The following is a 20,730-nucleotide window of genomic DNA, read 5'->3' on the forward strand; positions in this document are numbered from 1 at the left end:
ACAAACAGAAAGACACACAGATAGGAAGACAGAGAGACAGACAGACAGACACGCAGAGAGACACACAGATAGACGGATAAACAGACAGAGAGACACATAGAGAGAGGGACAGATAGACAGAGAGACTAGCAGACAGACAGATAGACAGATAGACACACAGATAGACAGACAGATACACGCACAAATAGAGACACAAAAACATACAGAAAGACACACAGATACACAGACACAGACACACAGACAAATAAACAGACAGAGAGAGACACAAAGACACACAGACAGACAGACACGAAGAAAGAAACAAGGTAACATAATATAAAACACAGAAAGACAGACACAAACACATAGATAAATAAACAGACAGATAGAGAGATAGACAGACAGATAGACAGACAGAGAGAGAGAGAGACACAAAGACACACGGACAGACAGACACGAAGAAACAAACAAGGAAATATGATATATACAGTTTTCATACTTTTCTTCGACAATAAAACAGTTGGAGAGGTAAAAGAAACAAACACTTAATAGTTTTGTAGTTCTTCCTCATTGCAAAGTTTTTAAAGTATTCCAACAGCATTCTCACTATTTTTTTTTTGCCCCATTTTTCTTTCCAACACCTAGAGAGAGAGAGAGAGAGAGAGAGAGAGAGAGAGAGAGAGATACTCCACGCCTTTCTACTGCCACTTATTCTCTCCACTTCTTCTCTACTTAGCTTACAAATCATTCATCCTACTCGTCATCATGGTCTTCCTCCTCCTCCTCCTCCTCCTCCTCCTCCTCCTCCTCCTCCTCCTCCTCCTCCTCCTCCTCCTCCTCCTCCTCCTCCTCCTTCTTCTTCTTCTTCTTCTTCTTCTTCTTATTATTATTATTATTATTATTATTATTATTATTATTATTATTCTTCTTCTTCTTCTTCTCCTTCTTCTTCTTCTCCTTCTCCTTCTCTCCTCCTCCTCCTCCTCCTCCTCCTCCTCCTCCTCCTCCTCCTCCTCCTCCTCCTCCTCCTCCTCCTCCTCCTTCTCCTCCTCCCAGTGCTCATTCAGTTCCTTACACCGTGGACAAGCTGGCTACTCGTGTTCCCCTCACCTCTCCTCCCCTCGTTGCCCTCATGGTGTAGTTTGTTATAGTAGTGCGGTAGCTTTCCTCGCTTCAGACTCTGCTTGCATTATTCAGCCACTCCTGCCCGCCTCCGCATTCATTCCATCCCTTGCTTCTGCTGTGGCAAAGGTTCTTAAAGTCTCTAGCGGGGGCTGTGGTGTTTTCTCCTGTCTCCACCTCCTCCTCCACATTCTTCCTCCCTCGTGTCTTTGTCTTCCTTTTTTTGTGTGTGTGTTTGTCTGTGTTTCTGTCTGTCTCTTATCTTTTCATCTCATTATTTTCTCGTTTTTCTCTCGTTTTCCTCCGTCACTTGTTATTCTGTTCCTCCATCGTTTTGTCTTTTCTTTTGGTTTTTGTATTGTCTCTCTGTTTCTCTGTTTATCTCTTTCTCTTTCTTTTTTTTTTCATCTTTTCGTCTCATACTTCTCATTTTTCCTTACTTTTCGCATTTTCTCTCGTTTTTTTTTCACCACTTTTGTTATTCTCTTCCTTTCTCGTCTTGTTCTTCCTTTTTCGTTATATTGTCTCTCTGTTTCTTTGTTTCTCTGTCTTCCTCATCTTTCCGCCTTGTACGTTTTCAATTTTGCTTATTTTCTTTCATTTTTCTGCGCCATTTTGTTATTCTCTTCCTTTCTCGTCTTGTTCTTCCTTTTGGTTTCTTTAGTGTCTCTGTCTCTGGTTTCTTTCTCTTTCTCATTTTCTCATCTTTCCTTATTTTCCCTTATTTTTTTCTGTTTCATTCACCAATTTGTTATGCTCTTCCTCCCTCGTCTTGTTTTTCCTTTTTGTTTTCGTATTGTATCTCTCTTTCTTTTTTTATTTCTCATCTTCTTGCCTTGTACGTTCTCATTCTCCCTAATTTTTCTCTCATTTTCCCCTTAATTTTTCTCATTTTCCTTCGCCAATTCGTTATGATCTTCCTTCCTCTTCCTCTCTCGTCTTGTTCTTCCTTTTTTTTTCATAGTATCTCTGCTTGTCTGTCTCTTTCTTTCTCTCTCGCCTTGTACGATCTCATTTTTCTTCATTTTACTTATTTTCCTTCGCCAATTTGTTATTCTCTTCCTTCTTCGTCTTGTTCCTCCATTTGTTTTTATGGGTGTCTCTGCTTGTCTCTCTTTCTCATCATCTCTCCTTGAACGTTCTCATTTTCCCTTATTCTCCTTTCCCACTTTGCTATTCTCTTCCTCGGCCTCTCCTCTATCATCTAGCGCCTTCCTAACGTCTCCTCTCATCCCTCACGTGTCCACTTCCATCCACTTCTATCCACTTCCATCCCCTGCTTTTCTCCTGATGTTCTCCTTCATATAAACTTTCTTCAATGGGTTTTCTTCCTCCTTGCTCTCCATCTTCCACTTCTCTACTCTCTTCACGGCATTATCTCCCCTCCCTCCCCCTTCCTCCTGTACCTACTTTCTTTTTTTCGACCTCTCCTCACTCTCAGTTAGTCTCACTCTCCTCTTCACGTTGTCCCGGATGATCTTCACTAATTATTCTTTTCTCCTCGTTGCTCCTCTTCGGCTCAAATCAGTACTTGAGAATTCCCGTTTTTTTCGTGGGCTCTCTCTCTCTCTCTCTCTCTCTCTCTCTCTAGCAATAGTCTCAGTTTCAGGTTCATATTCTAAACACTTCTACGTTGCAGCTTCACTACTTTCAAAGGGATCTAATTGAAGTGACACGGGTTTTTAAGGATGTTTCTGTGATTCTAGTGACATGTTAACAAGTTCTCTGCATTATCAATAAGAAAATACTCCTTAGAACTCGGCTAATCGTCTCCGTAGGCTTTGAAAATGGTCGCGGTGAGAGAGAGAAAGGGAAATGTGTCTGAATATGGCGCTAAGTTAGTCTCCTTTGTGTTTAGCTTTGTCTTCCATCTCCTGGCCACACTCATTCAACCAATCACGACTCTCTTTCCACGCGTCGCTCCGATGAATCACGCCACCGCCCGCTGACTCCCGCTGAAGGCCAGATCATGTAGCTTCCTCGTCCTCGTCTTCGTCTCCCTCCTTCAATGCTAGTTCGGCGCTTCACTACTTCGGTGTTTGTTTGGTGATGTCTTGCTTGTGTTCGAGTTAGTCTGTGGTTAATTTTGGTATTTTTTGTTGCTTCTTAGTGTTCTCCGTTTTCTTTTCTGTGGTTTTGTGTTACGTAAGTGAATGCATTTTGTTTATTTTTGTTTATATTTGTGAGAAGGTAAATCAGGTGGGGTTTGAAAGGAGAAAGGAAGGGAAATGAATGGGTTTGCAAGATAGTGAAGTGAAGATGAATAAGGAGAGGAAGAGAAAAGAACTTTAGAGCATAAGAACATGAAATAAAGGAAGTGCGGTTGTTGTTATTGTTATTGTTGTTGTTGTTGTTGTTGTTGTTGTTGTTGTTAAGGTCTGGTTTCGTGTGGGTTACATTTCTATCAGTTTCGGTTTTGGTGTTTCTAATCGTTCAATATAAAACCAAGGAAATGTGAATGTTATTATTAGTGTTATTTTTGATGTTGTAGTTAAAAGGCTCTAGTTTGGTTTCGGTTCTATGTTAACCAGCTTTGTTCCTTTTGGTTGTTATATTTCTCGTAGAACATTAAATAAAAGAAGTATGGATGATGTTTTTATTACTGTTGATATTTTTGTTGTTGTTGTTCAGGCTCTGGTTTGATTTCAGTTCTACTTTTTTTTCAGTTTTGTTCCTTTTGTTGGTTTTCCTGTTTGAGTTTCCCTTTAGGTCGACACGGTGTTAGCAGAGGTTTTGGTGTTGGATGCGTGTTGTTGGTGAGGCGGCTGTGGCTGTGCTGGTGTGCTGGTGTACCGGTTTATCGGCCATTATTGACTGGTTTTCTCGATATTCCACGTTTTTTTCCTGTTCGTTTTTCGATTGTGTTCATTTGTCTCGCTTAGTCTGATCGACCTTCCCCGGTGCCACGCCAGCCCGAGACCTCCGCGGCTGCCTGGTGGTGCACATTGCTATTCATACATTCCTATTCCGCCTCACTCCCGAGAGGAACATCGCGGGAAGGGAAACACGCCTCTACCACCCTCCTGCACGCCCTCCCACGCCCACCTGCACCCTCCGACGCCCTCCTAACACGGTCATCAGTCACTACGCGCCCTCTCCTTCCGCCCACGTATCTCCTTTTCATCCTGTTCCCTTTTACTACGTTACTTCATGTTCTATCTCCCTCACCCACCTCCTTTTCTCTCCCCCTGTCACTACGGCCCCCTCTTCACCCTCCTTTCCTGTCACAACGCCCCATTTCACTCTTCCCCCCAACACGGTTTCCCTCTCCAGTGCTGTGTGGTTCATCATATGTTATACTTGCTGGCTCATATTTCCTGTGTGTTAATATTTGCCTTCCCGTCCCCGGCCGTGTGTGTTCTCTGGGTACATGAAAGCCGTGCTATAGTGTCCCTCTTGCTTTTAGTCACTGTGCCAGCGTGATGTAGTGCATGGTACGGTTTGCCTTTTTTCTTTAGGGTTTAAAAATGTTATTGTGGTGTTCCGGTTGCGTGTTCTTGTTGCTTTTAAATTTGTGAGGGCTTTTTCTGGGTTTGTTTTGTGGTTGTTTGGGTAGTTTTGTGTTTTTGTGTGTTTTGTCTTGTTACTTTTTTATTCCAGAAGACAAAAGGACTGTGGGAGGAGATGCAGTTTGAGTATGTAGGTTATTTTGTGCCTATTATTTACTTTTTCGTGTGTGTGTGTGTGTGTGTGTGTGTGTGTGTGTGTGTGTGTGTGTGTGTGTGTGTTGTTATTACTTGTCATTCCAGGAAAACAGACAAAACGACAGTGGGAGGAGATGCAATTTGATTATGTAGTTAATTTTCAAATACGAAACACTATAACTAAACTTTCATACTTTCCCTATGTACAAATTACTCCTTTTAACAATTGAGTCTTTGACATAAACTAAAAAACTTTGCTCATATACTTACTTCAGACCTTCTACCATTTTTAGCTTTTCTAAAATAAGGAGGAAAATTACACGGTTTTTTCGTTTCTTCGAGTGCTTTTCTATTAACTGTGGTCATGTATTTTTCGTCATTGTACAGTTTTTGGCATCTTTTCCAAAATAAGTAGCTCAGATAGTATGTTTTTTTTTTTCCTTTCTTCAGGTTGTTGTTTTTTTCCTATCATATGAATTGCTATTTCCCAACAACACATCTTTGCATCATATTCTTCCCTTTCCAGCAAAACAAGCAATTAAGATCACTAATTAACTGGTGAGATGCAATTTGATTTGATTAGATTAGTGTATATTGTTAATCTTTATATTTCAATGTTTTTCTTTATCTCCTCGTCAAAGTTTTCCTCGCCTTTACTCTTTACATTTTTTTTCTTTTTGTTACTCTCTTCTTGTTTACTTTATCAGTAGTTGTGTATTTCCACCGTTTGTGTTTCCAGTCTTTATATTTCAATGCTTTTCTTTTTCTCCTCGTCAAAGTTTTCCTCGCCGTTACGCTTTATTTTTTTTTCGTTTTGTCACTCTTCTTGTTTACTTTGTCAGTGGTTGTGCGTTTCCACCGTGCGTCTGGAAGTTTGTGTTTCCAGTCTTTACATTTCAATGCTTTTCTTTCTCCTCGTCAAAGTTTTCCTCGCCGTTACACTTTACGTTTTTTTCCTTTTTGTCACTCTCTTCTTATTTACTTTGTCAGTGGCTCTACATTTCCACCGTGCGTCTGGAAGTTTGTATTGCTAGTCTTTATATTTCAGTTTTTTTTCTTTATCTCCTCGCCAAAGTTCTCCTCGCCATTACGCTTTATTTTTTCCTTTTTCACTCTCTTCTCTTTTTACTTTGTTAGTGATTATGCATTTCCACCGTGCGTCTGGAAATGGCTGTGCAGAAATAGTTTTTTCCTTCCAAGAGCTTCAGTGTTGCATTAATTTTCGCAAGAGAGGCCAGGCAAGGTCAAGGAGGTCAAGGGAGGTCAGAATTTGATTATAATGCACGTGGATTTATTCTGAGTAAAAGTATTTGTGTAGTTTCAAATGTGTCCTTAAACTCCTTCAGCACTGAGACGCTTTTCTACCTTGAGTTTTATGTACGGTTAGCGATTTTATTGACTTACGAAGGGTCTATGGAGGTCAGAAGATTAATGGTCAGAGTCTTCACTATTTTAATCCTCACATGAGTTTCTGAAGCTGTATAAAGTCACCAAAAAGTAACCAGAATAAATATGAAAACGCGTCCTGATACTGAAGGGTTAAGGAAGGGAGGTTTCAAGACATTTATCCTTTTTTTTTTTTTTGATAACTCTATCAGACCTGCAAGAGAACTAGAAAATAAGTGAGCCTTTTTTTTCCATTTTATGTTGCCCTTGGCCAGCTTTTCCCTCTTACATAAAAATGACTATATAGACTGTTAATTAGTACTTTCCAGAACACCTAAGCCTTATTCTAAGCTCTAGTTCCACTCAGTCATGTATTTATCGTGTTATTTGATGAGTATTCCGACAAAGAACATGTGTAGTGTCTTATGCATCCTTTAAATGAACTATACACACTGTTAGTTACTCTCCAGAACACCCAAGTCTCGTTTAAAGCTTTTTTTTCAACTCAATCATTTAGCTATTTATCGCATTATTTTCTGAATATTCTGATAAAAACACGTGTATTTTTTTATGCATCTTAAACTATATACAATATTAGTTACCTTCCTGAACATCCAAGTCTCATTTCAGGCTCTAATTCAATGCATTCATGTATTTCTAGCGTAATTTTTTTAGTAATCTGATAAAAACATGTGTAATTTCTTATGTTTCCTCTAAGTTAATTATATACACTCTGAGTTACTTTTCAGAACAGGTGAGTCTTATTTCAGGCTCTAATTCAACTCAATCCTGTATTTATAACGTTATTTTCTGAGTATTATGATAAAAACACGTAATTTCTGCGGTATCTTCTAAGTAAGCCATGTACACTGTTAGTTACTTTTCAGAACAGCTATTTCTCCTTTCGAGCTCTAATTCAACTCAATCCTATATTCATTGTGTTATTGTCGCTCTGATGAAAACAATGTGTAGTGTCTAATGTATCCTTTTAAATGAATCATAGACACTGTTAGCTCTAGTTCATCTCAGTCATGTATTCCTCGCGGTATTTGCGTATTCCGACAAAAACATGTGTAGTGCCTGATGTATCTCTAAGTATATGTTGTGCAGCATCATTTACACTCCACGGCATCCAAGGCCCACATTACAAACTCGGTGCAGTCATCGCTTTATTTACCACGTATTTCACAACTCCCACTCCCGCAATTCCATATTAATTTCGCCCTTATTTTTCGTCTCCCTTGTACGAATTCTCTCATAATCATTTAATTAACTTAACCGGTGGAGTCTGGAATGACGTAATCCACTTTAGCCTGAATGATAAGCGACAGAATTCATCCCAGTGCGCTCTGAGTTATGTTTAGAGTAATTAAACATGAATGCGCCAAGTGTAATGCAACGTGAACATTATTCAGTTTTTTGAGGAGGCAATATAAACAACGTCAGCGGTATGAATTTGGCTGTTTCCACCGCCCTGCATGATTCACCACCTCCTCCTCCTCGCCTACCGCTGGACAATCATGCATTCACAGAGACGCGACGTGGCGATGGAATAGACAGGAGGGGTTTGTGAGGCGTGTTGGGATATGCTGGGAGGACAAGAACACTGGAAATTGGACACGGGAGAGGTTATATTAGGCTAGGTTAGGTCTGGTAAGGTGAGGTTAGGTTAGGTTAGATTAGGCTAGGTTTGGTTAGGTTAGTTTAAGTTAACGTTAGGCTAGGTTAGGTAAGGTAAGGTTAGGTTAGATTAGGTTAGGTTTGGTTAGGTTAGGTTAAGTTAGGTTAGGTTAGGTTAGGTTAGGTTGAGTTAGGTTGGATTGGGTTACCTTAGGTTAGATGGGTGGAAGGATGACGAGGTTACTGCTTGGGTGGAGAGGTGAATGGAAAGACTAACCCGTGTTTGTGGAAGACACTTTGGGTTTTGGAATGTTATGGACAGAGGTTGGGGTGAAGAGGGGAGATTTCGTACGTACAAGTGTAAAAGAGGTGAAGTGATAAGAGTACGCTAGATGGGGGAAAGTTAAGTGACAGGAATAAAGAAGGGAATGAAAGTGAAGTGACGAGAACAGGGTAAAAAATAAAGCAAAGTGAGAAGAATAGGTAAGAATAAGGTGAAGTGAGAAAGACAGTGAAGAGAAAAAAAGGAGAAGAATAGGTAAAAGAAAGGTAAAGTAATAGATAGTGAACAGAAAGGTGAGGTGAGAAGAATAAGAAAGAGAAAGAAGGTTAAAAGATGATACGAATAAGGAAGGCAGATGAGATTAACGCATACTACCACGAGTGTGTTGCGCCACGTACCGTCTTGTCCCCGAGGCGCACCACATGGCAGGACAGCGTGGCGGTGTCCCCGGCATGCACGGTGACGGTGGTATTGTGACGCCCCACGAAGGCTGGCAGGAGCGCCGCGTCTACTGTGGTGGTGGGAGGCGGCTCAGAGGTGGCAGGGGGCGCCTCGATGCTAGGCGCGAACCCTCCTGCGGCGCCTACTGCAGGAGAGAAGCAGGAATACATTAGCGGAGGATTTGGTGCCAGGAAGAAGTGTTGTAAACCTTTATCTGGTAACATTGAGTCCGCTGTGGTAGAATTGTTTTGACAGGAAGGAAACATAAGATTATTTTGACACGTTTCCGTATTCATTCTGCTTACTATTTGGTGATTTTATACAGCTTCAGATACTCATGTGAAGATTAAAATAGTAAAGACTGTGGCTATTAATCGTATGACCTCCATAGAGCCTTCTTAATGTCAATAAAAATGGTCTAATCGTACACAAATCTCAAGGTAAAAATGTGTCCCAGTACTGAAGAGGTTAAAAAGTTTGCATTTAAAGAGACTCACACGAAAAATAATTCCCTTTAAAAGTTGTAGGTGATTATGGAGAATACAGACTACCAGTGAAATGGCTGGCTAAGGAACAGAACCCGGAAATGAAGCAGTTTTGTTCTCATTTAATCCCTGTGTCCATTTCCCTCCCAAGGACTTAACCCCAGATCTTTAAACCCTCAAATGTCTTACCCTCGCATGCTCAGCCGCCTTGCTCGCTCACACTGCACAGCGTTACATTCTCTGAGGCAGCAAACTTTTCGCACACCTGCACACACACTCACCATGATCTAATTACCTGGAGCTAAGCATAATCACCGGTGCCTGCTGCCTTGTGCCTGCTCCCCACACCTGCATCCTAAACACCTACTTACCGTGCCTCCCAGACCTAGCGTGCGTGACTTAAGACTTGCTGCTGGTCACTAGAGGCGTCAGTAAGGCTCACTGAACACCCCAGAGCCACGAATCTGTCTGCAATGGTTCTGTACGAGGCCTTCGGGTGACATTCTCTACACCCGTGACGAAGGACGCCATTACTCTCCCCCGAGTGGATATCAGGATACAAAGAAAGGTTTATGCTGCCACTATGCCCCTGCAGCTTACTCACCACGTGTCTCCTTTGTCACTGGCCTCATATTGCCTTGTAATACTTCCCTCGTGGACTTATCTTTACCATTTCCTGTGACGGCGGCGGTGACACGAGCATCTTTTTCCTTTGTAAGCTAAAAATGCACCTTGTTCGGGTCCTGCGTTGAGGTATTTCACGTTCCGCCAGGCTGTTAGTGCTGAATGCGACTCGTAGATAGCGCTAGTGAGCCTCTGAACGCCTCAAGGCAGGTTGAATGAAGTTTGGGAGGAGTTAGAATAGATATTGTATTAGCTTTGTGTGTTTCAATAGTGTGTGTGTGTGTGTGTGTGTGTGTGTGTGTGTGTGTGTGTGTTAGTTCCCAGTTGTGTTTGTTTTGATGATTCTCTCTTCCTTATATATTTTTTTCTGGTTTTACTCTTTCTTTACTCTCTCTCTCTCTCTCTCTCTCTCTCTCTCTCTCTCTCTCTCTCTCTCTCTCTCTCTCTCTCTCTCTCTCTCTCTCTCTCTCTCTCTCTCTCTCTCTCTCTCTCTCTCTCTCTCTCTCTCTCTCTCTCTCTCTCTCTTTTCCTACCTGGTCAGTCTTTCTGTTCCTCTAATTACTCTTTTCTTTTTTTACCACAGGTGAGTGTAAAGGAGTTGATTGGACGAGGAGAACAGGTGAGACGTGTGTGTGTGTGTGTGTGTGTGTGTGTGTGTGTGTGTGTAACTTTGTCTTTGAATTTGCTCGGTCTAAAATTTTCACATAGTATTTTTTTTATCTCCTCCTCCTCTTCCTCCTCCTCCTCCTCCTCCTCCTCCTCCTCCTCCTCCTCCTCCTCCTCCTCCTCCTCCTCCTCCTCCTCCTCCTCCTCCTCCTCCTCCTCCTCCTCCTTCTCCTCCTCCTCCTTCTCCTACACCTCTACCATTTCCTCCACCCCCACCACCTCCTTCTCCTCCTCCTCCACATTCACCTCCACCCCAACCTCCACCTCTACCTCCTCCTCCTCCTCCTCCTCCTCCTCCTCCTCCTCCTCCTCCTCCTCCTCCTTCTCAATTACACATGAGCATTGTTACCAGAAAAAAAAGAACCCCGCAAGAACACCATTTCCTCATGCCCTGCACTTGGAAACACTGTATTGCTGAAAGATTAAATGGGCAGACTAGAGTGAGGGGAAAGAGAGGGAAAGTACTGAGGGGAAACACGAGAGAGAAAATAAAATGAATGGAGAGACTAAACACGAGAGGAAATAGGAAGTTGAGGGGGGGAAAAAGAGGGGAAAAAAAGAGGGGAAAAGGAAGGGAAAAGGAAGGGAAAAAGAGTGCATGCGAAAGGGTGGATAGTAAACGCGTAAATAAAAGTGAAGGAGAGTTGCAAATTGCTTACTAACTCTGTAACTTTGTGCAGAAATGAACTCAACAAAAGTGCAGAGGAATAAACTGATTAAAAAAATACGGGGTTGGTAGTACGTTGATTACCGGAGGGAGAGAGAGAGAGAGAGAGAGAGAGAGAGAGAGAAAGAGACCAACAAATTATCTTAAAACAGAAAGGAAAGACAAATAAAGAGTAGAAAATAAATCTAATTATGGAGAGAGAGAGAGAGAGAGAGAGAGAGAGAGAGAGAGAGAGAGAGAGAGAGAGAGACCCACAAATTACCTGCAAACGTAAGAGAAAAACAAATAAGAATTAGAAAATAAAAAAAAGCTAGATATTTACACGTACTAGAGAGAGAGAGAGAGAGAGAGAGAGAGAGAGAGAGAGAGAGAGAGAGAGAGAGAGAGAGAGAATTACCACTATGCACGTGTAAACCAAATAACAGAGCTCGAGTGTTGCCTTGCTGTGAATTGTGTCACCTCCACTACACAGGTGAGCCACAGGTTAGCCACACTCCAGCTTGCACAGGTGTTGTCACTCTTACCTGACCCACCTTTATTTTTTATGTAAGAGGGAGAAACCACCAAGGGCAAAAAAATAAGTAGCAGTAATAAAAACAAGGTCCACTGGAATTGTAGTCTAATAAATAGTAACAAGAAAAGTAGGAATAGGTAAACAAGGACTGAAAAAGGATTAGATAAAGACAAAAGTGAACAATTAGAGAGGAAACGAGAGATTAATGGAAGACTTACAGTTTAGTTGGTTAGAAAATGAGTTACAGTAATTGAAAAAAAGGTCCACTGGAATTGTAGTCTCCATAAAAGAACCAAAGGAATTAGTCTCCTTCTTACGACCTTGTTCCCCGTGTGTTGTAAGGTCAGTTTGCTTGTGTTAACTTCTTCACATGACCTTATTCTCAGTGTGTTGTAAGGTCAGTTGCTTGAGTTTACTTCTTCTTCTTCTTCTTCTTCACATGACCTTATTCTCAGTGTGTTGTAAGGTCAGCTGCTCGAGTTAACTTCTTCATATGGCCTTGTTCCTAGTCCGTTGTAAGGTCAATTGCTTGATTTTACTTCTTCTTCTTCATATGACCTTATTTTCAGTGTGTTGTAAGGTCAGCTGCTTCAGTTTACTACTTCTTCATATGACTTTGTTTCTAGTGTGTTGTAAGGTCAGCTGGTTGAGTTAACTTCTTCCATCTGTTTGTATTCTTTGCGTCCTCTTCAAACCTTCGTGTTTTTTAAAAGTATGGGAATTTTAATCTTATTGTTATTAATAATTTATTCTATTGCTTGGTTTTGGAAGATGTTGCTCTATTTGTTTTTGCTCCTTTTTCGAGTCGTATTTTCTTTTTTTTTTTGTCTTTTTCACTATTTTTAGCTTAAAGAAATTTTGTACTTGATTTATTTCCTTAGTCATTTTATTCCGCTTTACTTTTGTCCGCTTTTTTCTATCTTTATTTTGGGTCATTTATTTTTTCTTCTTGAAATGAAAGAAACTTGTTAATTTCTTTTAGTATATTGATTTATTTTTTCTTTTCACTTCGTTATCTCTTTAATTTTGTCAGTTTTTTTCTCTTATTTTCTGTCATCTTAATAGTAAACAAACACTTTTGTCTCTCGGTATATATATTTCTTATCATTTCTCCTTTTATTTTGTCATTTTCTCTTATTTTCTGTTATCTTATCAGTAAACACACACTTTTGTCTTTCTTTGTATGTATTTCTATCATTTATCCCTTTATTTTGTCATTTTTTAATTCATTTTCTGTTATCTTAATAGTAAACACACTCTTGTCTTCCTGTGTATATATTTTTTTATCATTTATCCTTTTATTTTGTCATTTTCTCTTATTTCCTGTTATCTTATCATTAAACACACACTCTTGTCCTTATTTACATACATTTCTTATCATTTCTGAGTTATTTCATTTAGAACATTAAGAAAATCGTCTTTTCATATATTTTTTACACTTTTTCTGAATTTCACCCACTTTTTCTAGTTCCATCACGTATTTCCAAGCAGTTTTCGTTCAGACAGTCAAAGAAATCAAACATTCATTCATTTCTTCATTTATTCATTGCCCTTTTCACTCAATGTCACTCTTTTCATGGTCGCGTTGTGGGAATGTTTAGTGTCAGTCAGCGCTGTGCTTCACCTCCTGCTACTTGAACGCTTTTCATTTCATTTTATTCCGCTTTGTTTTTGTTTCGCCGTGTCTGTTTTCCTAAAAGGTTTGTGTTTATCTAGCGCTCACATGTTGCCATTCTGAGTGACGCGATGTGAGGTTCATGTATTAGTCTAGTCTGCAGAGAGAGAGAGAGAGAGAGAGAGACACACACACACACACACACACACACTCTCTCTCTCTCTCTCTCTCTCTCTCTCTCTCTCTCTCTCTGTAGGTGATATTGTGTAGTGAAGCGTTTTTCCTCCTCCTCCTCCTCCTCCTCCTCCTCCTCCTCCTCCTCCTCCTCCTCCTCCTCCTCCTCCTGTTCCTCCTCCTCTTCCGTTTCCCCTCATTTTTTTCTCACGTTGGAGCAAGTAGGCCTATCGGGAAGCCTACCGCAGTGCCGTTCGTTTCGGGATGTAAATCTGAAGGTAGTGAGGCAAGGCAGTGAGGGTCAATATTAATGTGCCTCTGCGGGGGTCTGTGCTCCCTGTTTTTTTCCTCCTTTATCGTATTCATATTCTTACTGGGGACTATTTTGTGTGTGTGTGTGTGTGTGTGTGTGTGTGTGTGTGTGTGTGTGTGTGTGTGTGTGTGTGTGTGTGTGTGTGTGTGTGTGTGTGTGTGTGTGTGTGTGTGTGTGTGTTTTCTTCTTCTTCTTTTTCTTTTTTATTTGTTTATTTATTTTGCTTTTGCTTTTGTTTTCGTCTATTTTTTTGTATATGGTTTTTTTTTTCTATTTTCTTTTTTTCTAGTTTTTCTTTTTTATGGTTATTGTTTTCGTTTTCTTTCTTTTTTTTCTCTGTGTATTTTTTTTTTTTTTTTTAGGTTTGTTTTGATTTTTTTTTTCATCACTCATTCAGGTTTCAATTCAGTCGATTTCTCTGTCTGTCTGTCTGTCTGTCTGTCTGTCTGTCTGTCTGTCTGTCTGTCTGTCTGTCTGTCTGTCTGTCTGTCTGTCTGTCTCTCTCTCTCTCTCTCTCTCTCTCTCTCTCTCTCTCTCTCTCTCTCTCTCTCTCTCTCTCTCTCTCTCTCTCTCTCTCTCTCTCTCTCTCTCTCTCTCTCTCTCTCTCTCTCTCTCTCTCTCTCTCTCTTCCAAACTTCCACCCATACATTCTTATCCAAACTCTACAAATCCCAAACTGTACAAATCTTCCTTACATCCTTCTCTCTCACCCTAACACTCCTTCATGTACCTTATTCTCTAGTCACCTCCCTCATCAAACTATAATTACCTTTGCAACAACTCTAGTCATCTCCCTTATCTCCTTCATTTTCCACTAATCATCTCCATCCTCAGCACATTCTAATCTCCACTCATCTCCTTTGCCACAGACACACACCAGTTAATCTCTCTCTCTCTCTCTCTCTCTCTGTTAGTGAGATAAACCTGCCTTGCCTTGAACGAACCGTCTCTTGAAGCTTCGAAGCGAGACCTCACACACTTGGCATGAAATGTTTCACTCAGCGGTTCCTTTGTCTGTCTCTCTTCTGATTCACCAGCTTCTGAATAATAATGATGCCTCTCTGTCTTCTCTTCCTTTTCTTCCTTCTCCTCTGCTCCTCCTTCTCTCCTTTTCTTCTCTTCTCTGGTACCTCATATCTTTCGTTCTCTCTTCTTCTTCTTCTTAGCTTCCTTCGTTTGTTATCATTTTTTGCCTCTTCTTCTTTCTGTCTTCGTTGTCTTCATTCTTCACTTCTTCCGTTTTCTTTAATTATTCCTTTCATTTCATTTATCTTTCGTTACTTTACTCTTTATTTAATTTTCGTCCTCCTTCAGCACCTTCTCTCCTCTTCCTTCTTTCCTTCTCGCTATGCTGAAGTAGTTTCTCTCTCCCTTTCCTTCTCTAGAATCCCTCCCTTTTTCGCTTCCTTTACCTATCTGTTGCCCTTATTTCCATTCTCTATCGTTACTTTATTTCTTTCTCTAAATTTCCTCTTCAGCACCTTCCCTCCTCCTTTTCCTTCTCGCTATGTTGAAGTAATTTTTCTCCCTTTTCCTTCTCTAAAAACCCTCGTTCAAACTCCCTTTTCGCTTCCCTTACCTATCTGTTTCTCTTATTTCCCATTTCCTCCATCCTTGTCCCTCTCCCTTGCCCCTCTCCCTTGTCCCCTCTCTCTTGCCTCCTCTCCTTTACCTTCTCTCCCTTGCCTCTCCCTTACAGCCATTCCCTCCTTCATTTCCCTCCCTTTATTCCCTTCCCCCTCCCTTCCCTCCCTGCTGATCACCTCCATTGTGATTGGCTGGGCTCCAAACCTCTATAGTGGAGTTCGATCCTCTTCTTCCTTTGGTTCGAGTCTTTATTGTTTTCCTAAGTAGCTTACACGTTTTCTTTTTTCAGTTTCTTTCCGTGATTTTTATTCATTCTTTTCTTATTTCCAAGGTATTGTTTATTTTTTATTTGTATTTCTGTTTTCATTTCTTTGGGGTTGGTAATGTATTTTTATCACCTTTTCTTTTTTTTTATGTTTTTTTTTTTTTCTTGTCTTGTAAATTTCAATGTTTTTTTTTTTATCATTATTTGATATATGGAATAGACTGAATACATATCCAAGTCTCGTGTGATTTAAAACTGTCCCTTTGTGATCGGAGACGTACTGACTATTAACACACATTCACTTCAAGCTGCATGATAAAATAGTTTTCTTAGAGTGAATGTTATCATATCTTTAACACCCACTGATATTCGGCACATTTTTTATTAATCCCTGGCCACTCTGAGACATCTTAAGACATTTTCTCTGTTCCATTGTCTAGAAATTAGAAAATCTTTGAGTGTACATTATCTTATCTCTTATCTGACACTTTCTGTGGTATTCGGTGCGTTTATCCTTATTCACTGGTCACTGAGGCATCTTAAAACATCTATCTTTGTTCCACTATCCAGAAATAACAAAAGCTTTAAGAGTGTACGTTATCTTATATCTTATCTTTACACTTTCTATGGTATTGTGTGTCTTTCCTCTTAATCCCTGGCCATTCAGACATCTTAACACATGTATCTTTCTTCCACTATCTAGAAATTACAAAATCTTTAGAGTGTACATTATCTTATCATATCTTAACACTCTCTATGGTATTTTGTGTGTCTTTCCTCTTAATCCCTCACCACTCAGACATTTTTCCTGTTTCCACTGCCTAGAAATGACAAAATCTTTAAGTGTGTACGTTATCCTATCTTGTCTTAACACTTTTTAATCTAAGGCCACTCAGACATCTTTCCTTGCTCCACTGCCTAGAAATGACAAAATATACACCTTTTTTAGCCACATTCTTATAATCATTAATGAAACACTATACATACTCTTGATGCTGTGAATTCTTGCATATCACAATGAAATGATTAACCCCTTGAATACTGGGGACACATTTTGAGATTTGTGCACCATTAGACCATTTTATTTACTTGAGGAAGGCTCTATGAAAGTCAGAAGATTAATGAGGAGAGTCTTCACTATTTTAGCTCCCCCACATGAGATTCTGAAGCTGTATAGAATCACCAAATAGCAAGCAGAGTGAATATTGAAACGCGTCATGGTACTGAAGAGGTTAAGAAATCACACACAAACATTCTCAAGCGATCTCGAACCTTTTAAATTTTTCATATTCCTTCCCTTAGACTCACGATTCTTGCTAATTAAAAAAAGAAGAGAAATGGAAGACCTGGCGCAATTTCACGTTTTCGCTCTTTGGATGTGCATGCAAATAGAGATTTATTCAAGCTCTCCCTCTGGCGGCGGCGTTGAAGGAGGGAAAGTTTAATGTGGGGGGCGTAACGTTACTCCTTCTGCGGAAAAGACTTGAAGCAGAGCGATTGGAGGGAGTTGAAATTTGACCTTTTACATGGGGAGAGAGAGAGAGAGAGAGAGAGAGAGAGAGAGAGAGAGAGAGAGAGAGAGAGAGAGAGAGAGAGAGTCATTACAAGGAAGAATAACAAAGAGAAAATCAAAAACATAAACAAGAAAAGACATAAGACAAGGCTGTGAGAAGCAAGAGAGAGAGAGAGAGAGAGAGAGAGAGAGAGAGAGAGAGAGAGAGAGAGAGAGAGAGAGAGAGAGAGAGAGAGAGAGAGAGAGAGATAGTGAAAGATTGTGTGTACGTGTGTGTGTGTGTGTGTGTGTGTGTGTGTGTGTGTGTGTGTGTGTGTGTGTGTGTTTCAAATATTGTTGGATCTCTTTTCTTTTGTTTTTGTCGAAAGATGAGATTTTTTTGTTTTGTTTGAGTCATTATTGTTGTTGTTGTTGTTGTTGTTGTTGTTGTTGTTGTTGTTGTTGTTGTTGTTGCTTTTGTTGTTGTTGTTATTAATGTTGTTGTCTCCATTTTATCCTTCAAAACCGCATCTTTCTTGTCTTTTATATATTTCCTCCTCCTCTTCCTCCTCCTCCTCCTCCTCCTCCTCCTCCTCCTCCTCCTCCTCCTCCTCCTCCTCCTCCTCCTCCTCCTCCTCCTCTTTTTTTTCTATATCTCCTTAGTTTCATTTCATCTTTTTCCTACATTCCTTGACCTACATCATCGTATTATATTAACTTCTCTCTCTCTCTCTCTCTCTCTCTCTCTCTCTCTCTCTCTCTCTCTCTCTCTCTCTCTCTCTCTCTCTCTCTCTCTCTCTCTCTCTCTCTCTCTCTCTCTCTCTCTCTCTCTCTCTCTCTCTCTCTCTCTCTCTCTCTCTCTCTCTCAGAATATAGAGAGTGTTTCCTTAGTTTTTTTCTTTTCTTTTGATTTTTTTTTCTTTCGCTCAGAGATTTATGGGAAGAGAGAGAGAGAAAGAGAGAGAGAGAGACAGAGAGAGATTTTTAATGTAATATAGTATGATTTTTTAAAGTGCCCCTACGAAATGCAATTAAAGATCTAAGGAAAACGCAGGGAGTTAAATCTAGTCTTCCATTTTTTATTATTATCAACGTAATTTACTCTCTCTCTCTCTCTCTCTCTCTCTCTCTCTCTCTCTCTCTCTCTCTCTCTCTCTCTCAGTAACTTGTCAAATACTCATGTAGATCTCTTCTGTAACTTGTATGGTACCAAGACAACAACAACACACACACACACACACACACACACACACACACACACACACACACACACACACACAGAGAGAGAGAGAGAGAGAGAGAGAGAGAGAGAGAGAGAGAGAGAGAGAGAGAGAGAGAGAGAAGCAGCCTCACACAGCCTCCGTAACTGCCAGACAAGGTAAGGATGAGGCAAGGAGAGGCTGAGGAAAGACTCTCGCATTGGTCTCCTCTTTCTGTTTGTTCGTGTGATGAGGAAAGGAGTTCAAGCAGCGAGTTGTAGGATTGGAGTTTATTGTAGGATTGGAGTTGTAGGACTGGGATTGTAGGAGGATTGAGGATTGTAGGATTGGAATTGTAGGATTGGGACTGTAGGATTGGAGTTGTAGGATTGGAGTTTATTGTAGGATTGGAGTTGTAGGATTGGAGTTGTAGGATTGGAGTTTATTGTAGGATTGGAATTGTAGGATTGGGACTGTAGGATTGGAGTTGTAGGATTGGAGTTTATTGTACGATTGGAGTTGTAGGGTTGGGACTGTAGGATTGGAGTTGTAGGATTGGGATTGTAGGATTGGAGTTGTAGGATTGGAATTTATTATAGGATTGGAATTGTAGGATTGAGATTGTAGGGTTAGAGTTTATTGTAGGATTGGAGTTGTAGGATTGGAGCTGTAGGATTGGAGTTGTAGGATTAGAGTTTCTTGTAGGATTGGAGTTTCTTGTAGCATCGAATCGTCCTTCATCTTTCTCGTAATCCTTCCATTTATTTTTTTTCTTATCTCCTTTTTTTTACATTTTTTTGGATTTTTTTTATCATTTTTTTTATTATATTTTTTGGATCATATTTTTCTGTATCATTTTTTTTTAATTATATTTTTTGGATTGTATTTTTTATTGTAATTTTTGGATTGCACTTTTTTGTTTTGTTGGATGGAAGAAAATGATAAAGTTGCTCTCTTTATTTTCTTTTTTTTCCTGTTTTCTTTCTTCTTTCTTCTCTTTTGACATTTCTTCATTTTTCCTTTTTCTACATTATAGTGCGTGATTTTTTTCATATCTTTTTATTTTTCTTTATTTATAGTTCATCTTTTTTTTGTTCATCCTTTTTATTGTTCATTTTTATTTTTCATCATTTTTTTTTTCCTCCTTTTTCTTGTTCATTCCTTTATTTTTCCTCCATTTTATTGTTCATCCCTTTATTGTTCTTTCTTTTTATTGTTCATCATTTTTATTGTCCATCACGTTCATAATACTTTTCCTTTTTTCCTTCTTCTATTTCTATCAATGTTTGCAATCTGTCACTATATCATTCTTTTTTTATCATGACCATCTCTGTATCATTGATGTTTAGATTATTTTCTTTATATTTTGTAATACGAGTTGTTGTTTTTTTTTACCATTGTCCTTTTCTCCCTACAATTTACTCATTACGTTGATTTACTCTCTCTATTCTTCACCTTTTTTTTTTTATAACATATTTTGCTTAACTTTCCTCTAATCCTCATGCTTACTTGTTTTCATTCTTGCAACGTACAATCTCTTTCCTTTCCTACACTGCACACTTTCAACATTCCAATTTGTAACATTTTTCCTGCGCAATACATCTTTCTCATTTCCGCAAAACATAACCCGGAACAACACTGCAATAACTTGTTGATCCTTATCCTCTTTTTTCTCTTTTCTAATTTTGTTTTGTTTGTGTATTTCAAAATTCTGTGGAACGGTGTATCTATTTATTTATTTTTTTTTTTCAAGTTCGTCTGTTTTTCAATTCCTGGTGAAGTCTTGTGTAGGATTTTAGACTCACATTCTGACACGCTTTGCTCTCTCACCCTCGCATACTTTCCAAAGGCTCTAGTTGAAGATACTCATGTCTTTAAGAATATTTTTATGCCTTTGGTGATGGATTAACAAGATTTTTAGTTTACTTTAAGGAGAAACTGCCATAAAAACCTGACTTGTTGTCTTTATGGCCTTGGAAAATTGTCTTGTTGAGAGAGTAAGGCGTTCTGTATACGGGCATTAGCAATTTAAATACTGTGCTCACCTTAGGATTATTTCGCCCTAGAAGCTGATTGAAATGAGATTAGTGATTGGGTGCAAAAAGCAGAGGCAAGGGAGACGAGGAGATTCGAGAGGGATTTCATTATCAAATTCCAGACATTCTTTCCTCTTCCTCAATATGTCTTGTTCTCCTTTTTCTGATTTGTATATGTGTTTCTTTGTTTTTGTGTGTTTACTTGTGTTTTCTGTCTCGGGATTGTTTGTTTAATATGTGATTTTTTATTGTATGTCTATTTATTTGTGTATTTGTCGGTTTGTGTTCATTTGTGAGCGTTTAAGTGACTGTTTGTTTGTCCTCTGTTTTTTTTTTTTTTTTTTTTTTTTTTTTGTCCCTGTTTCCTTGTGTGTCTCACTGGTTGTGTCTAACTGGCTGTCAGTTTGCCTAATAGTGTCTGACATATTCTCTCTCTCTCTCTCTCTCTCTCTCTCTCTCTCTCTCTCTCTCTCTCTCTCTCTCTCTCTCTCTCTCTCTCTCCTCTCCTCTCCCCTTCTCTGCCCTCCACCTCTCTTCCTCTCTCCCGTTCTCTTTCACACACCCGCCCTACCCTTCCCCCCAACACACACACACACACACACACACACACACACACAC

At 39.7% G+C, this 20,730-nt stretch overlaps 1 protein-coding gene across 2 annotated transcripts in view; it reads right to left on the minus strand.

Moving 5' to 3' along the window:
• Nucleotides 1–20,730, minus strand: part of LOC123508221 (lachesin-like) — a 143,064-nt gene that overhangs the window by 72,989 nt on the left and 49,345 nt on the right. For both annotated transcript variants that reach the window (XM_045261763.1, XM_045261764.1), the window contains exon 3: nucleotides 8,433–8,620. In XM_045261763.1, coding sequence (XP_045117698.1) covers nucleotides 8,433–8,620 — 188 coding nt within the window. The remainder of the gene's footprint in view (nucleotides 1–8,432; nucleotides 8,621–20,730) is intronic.

Source organism: Portunus trituberculatus, chromosome 24, assembly GCF_017591435.1.
Source record: "Portunus trituberculatus isolate SZX2019 chromosome 24, ASM1759143v1, whole genome shotgun sequence".
Lineage (NCBI taxonomy): Eukaryota > Metazoa > Arthropoda > Malacostraca > Decapoda > Portunidae > Portunus > Portunus trituberculatus.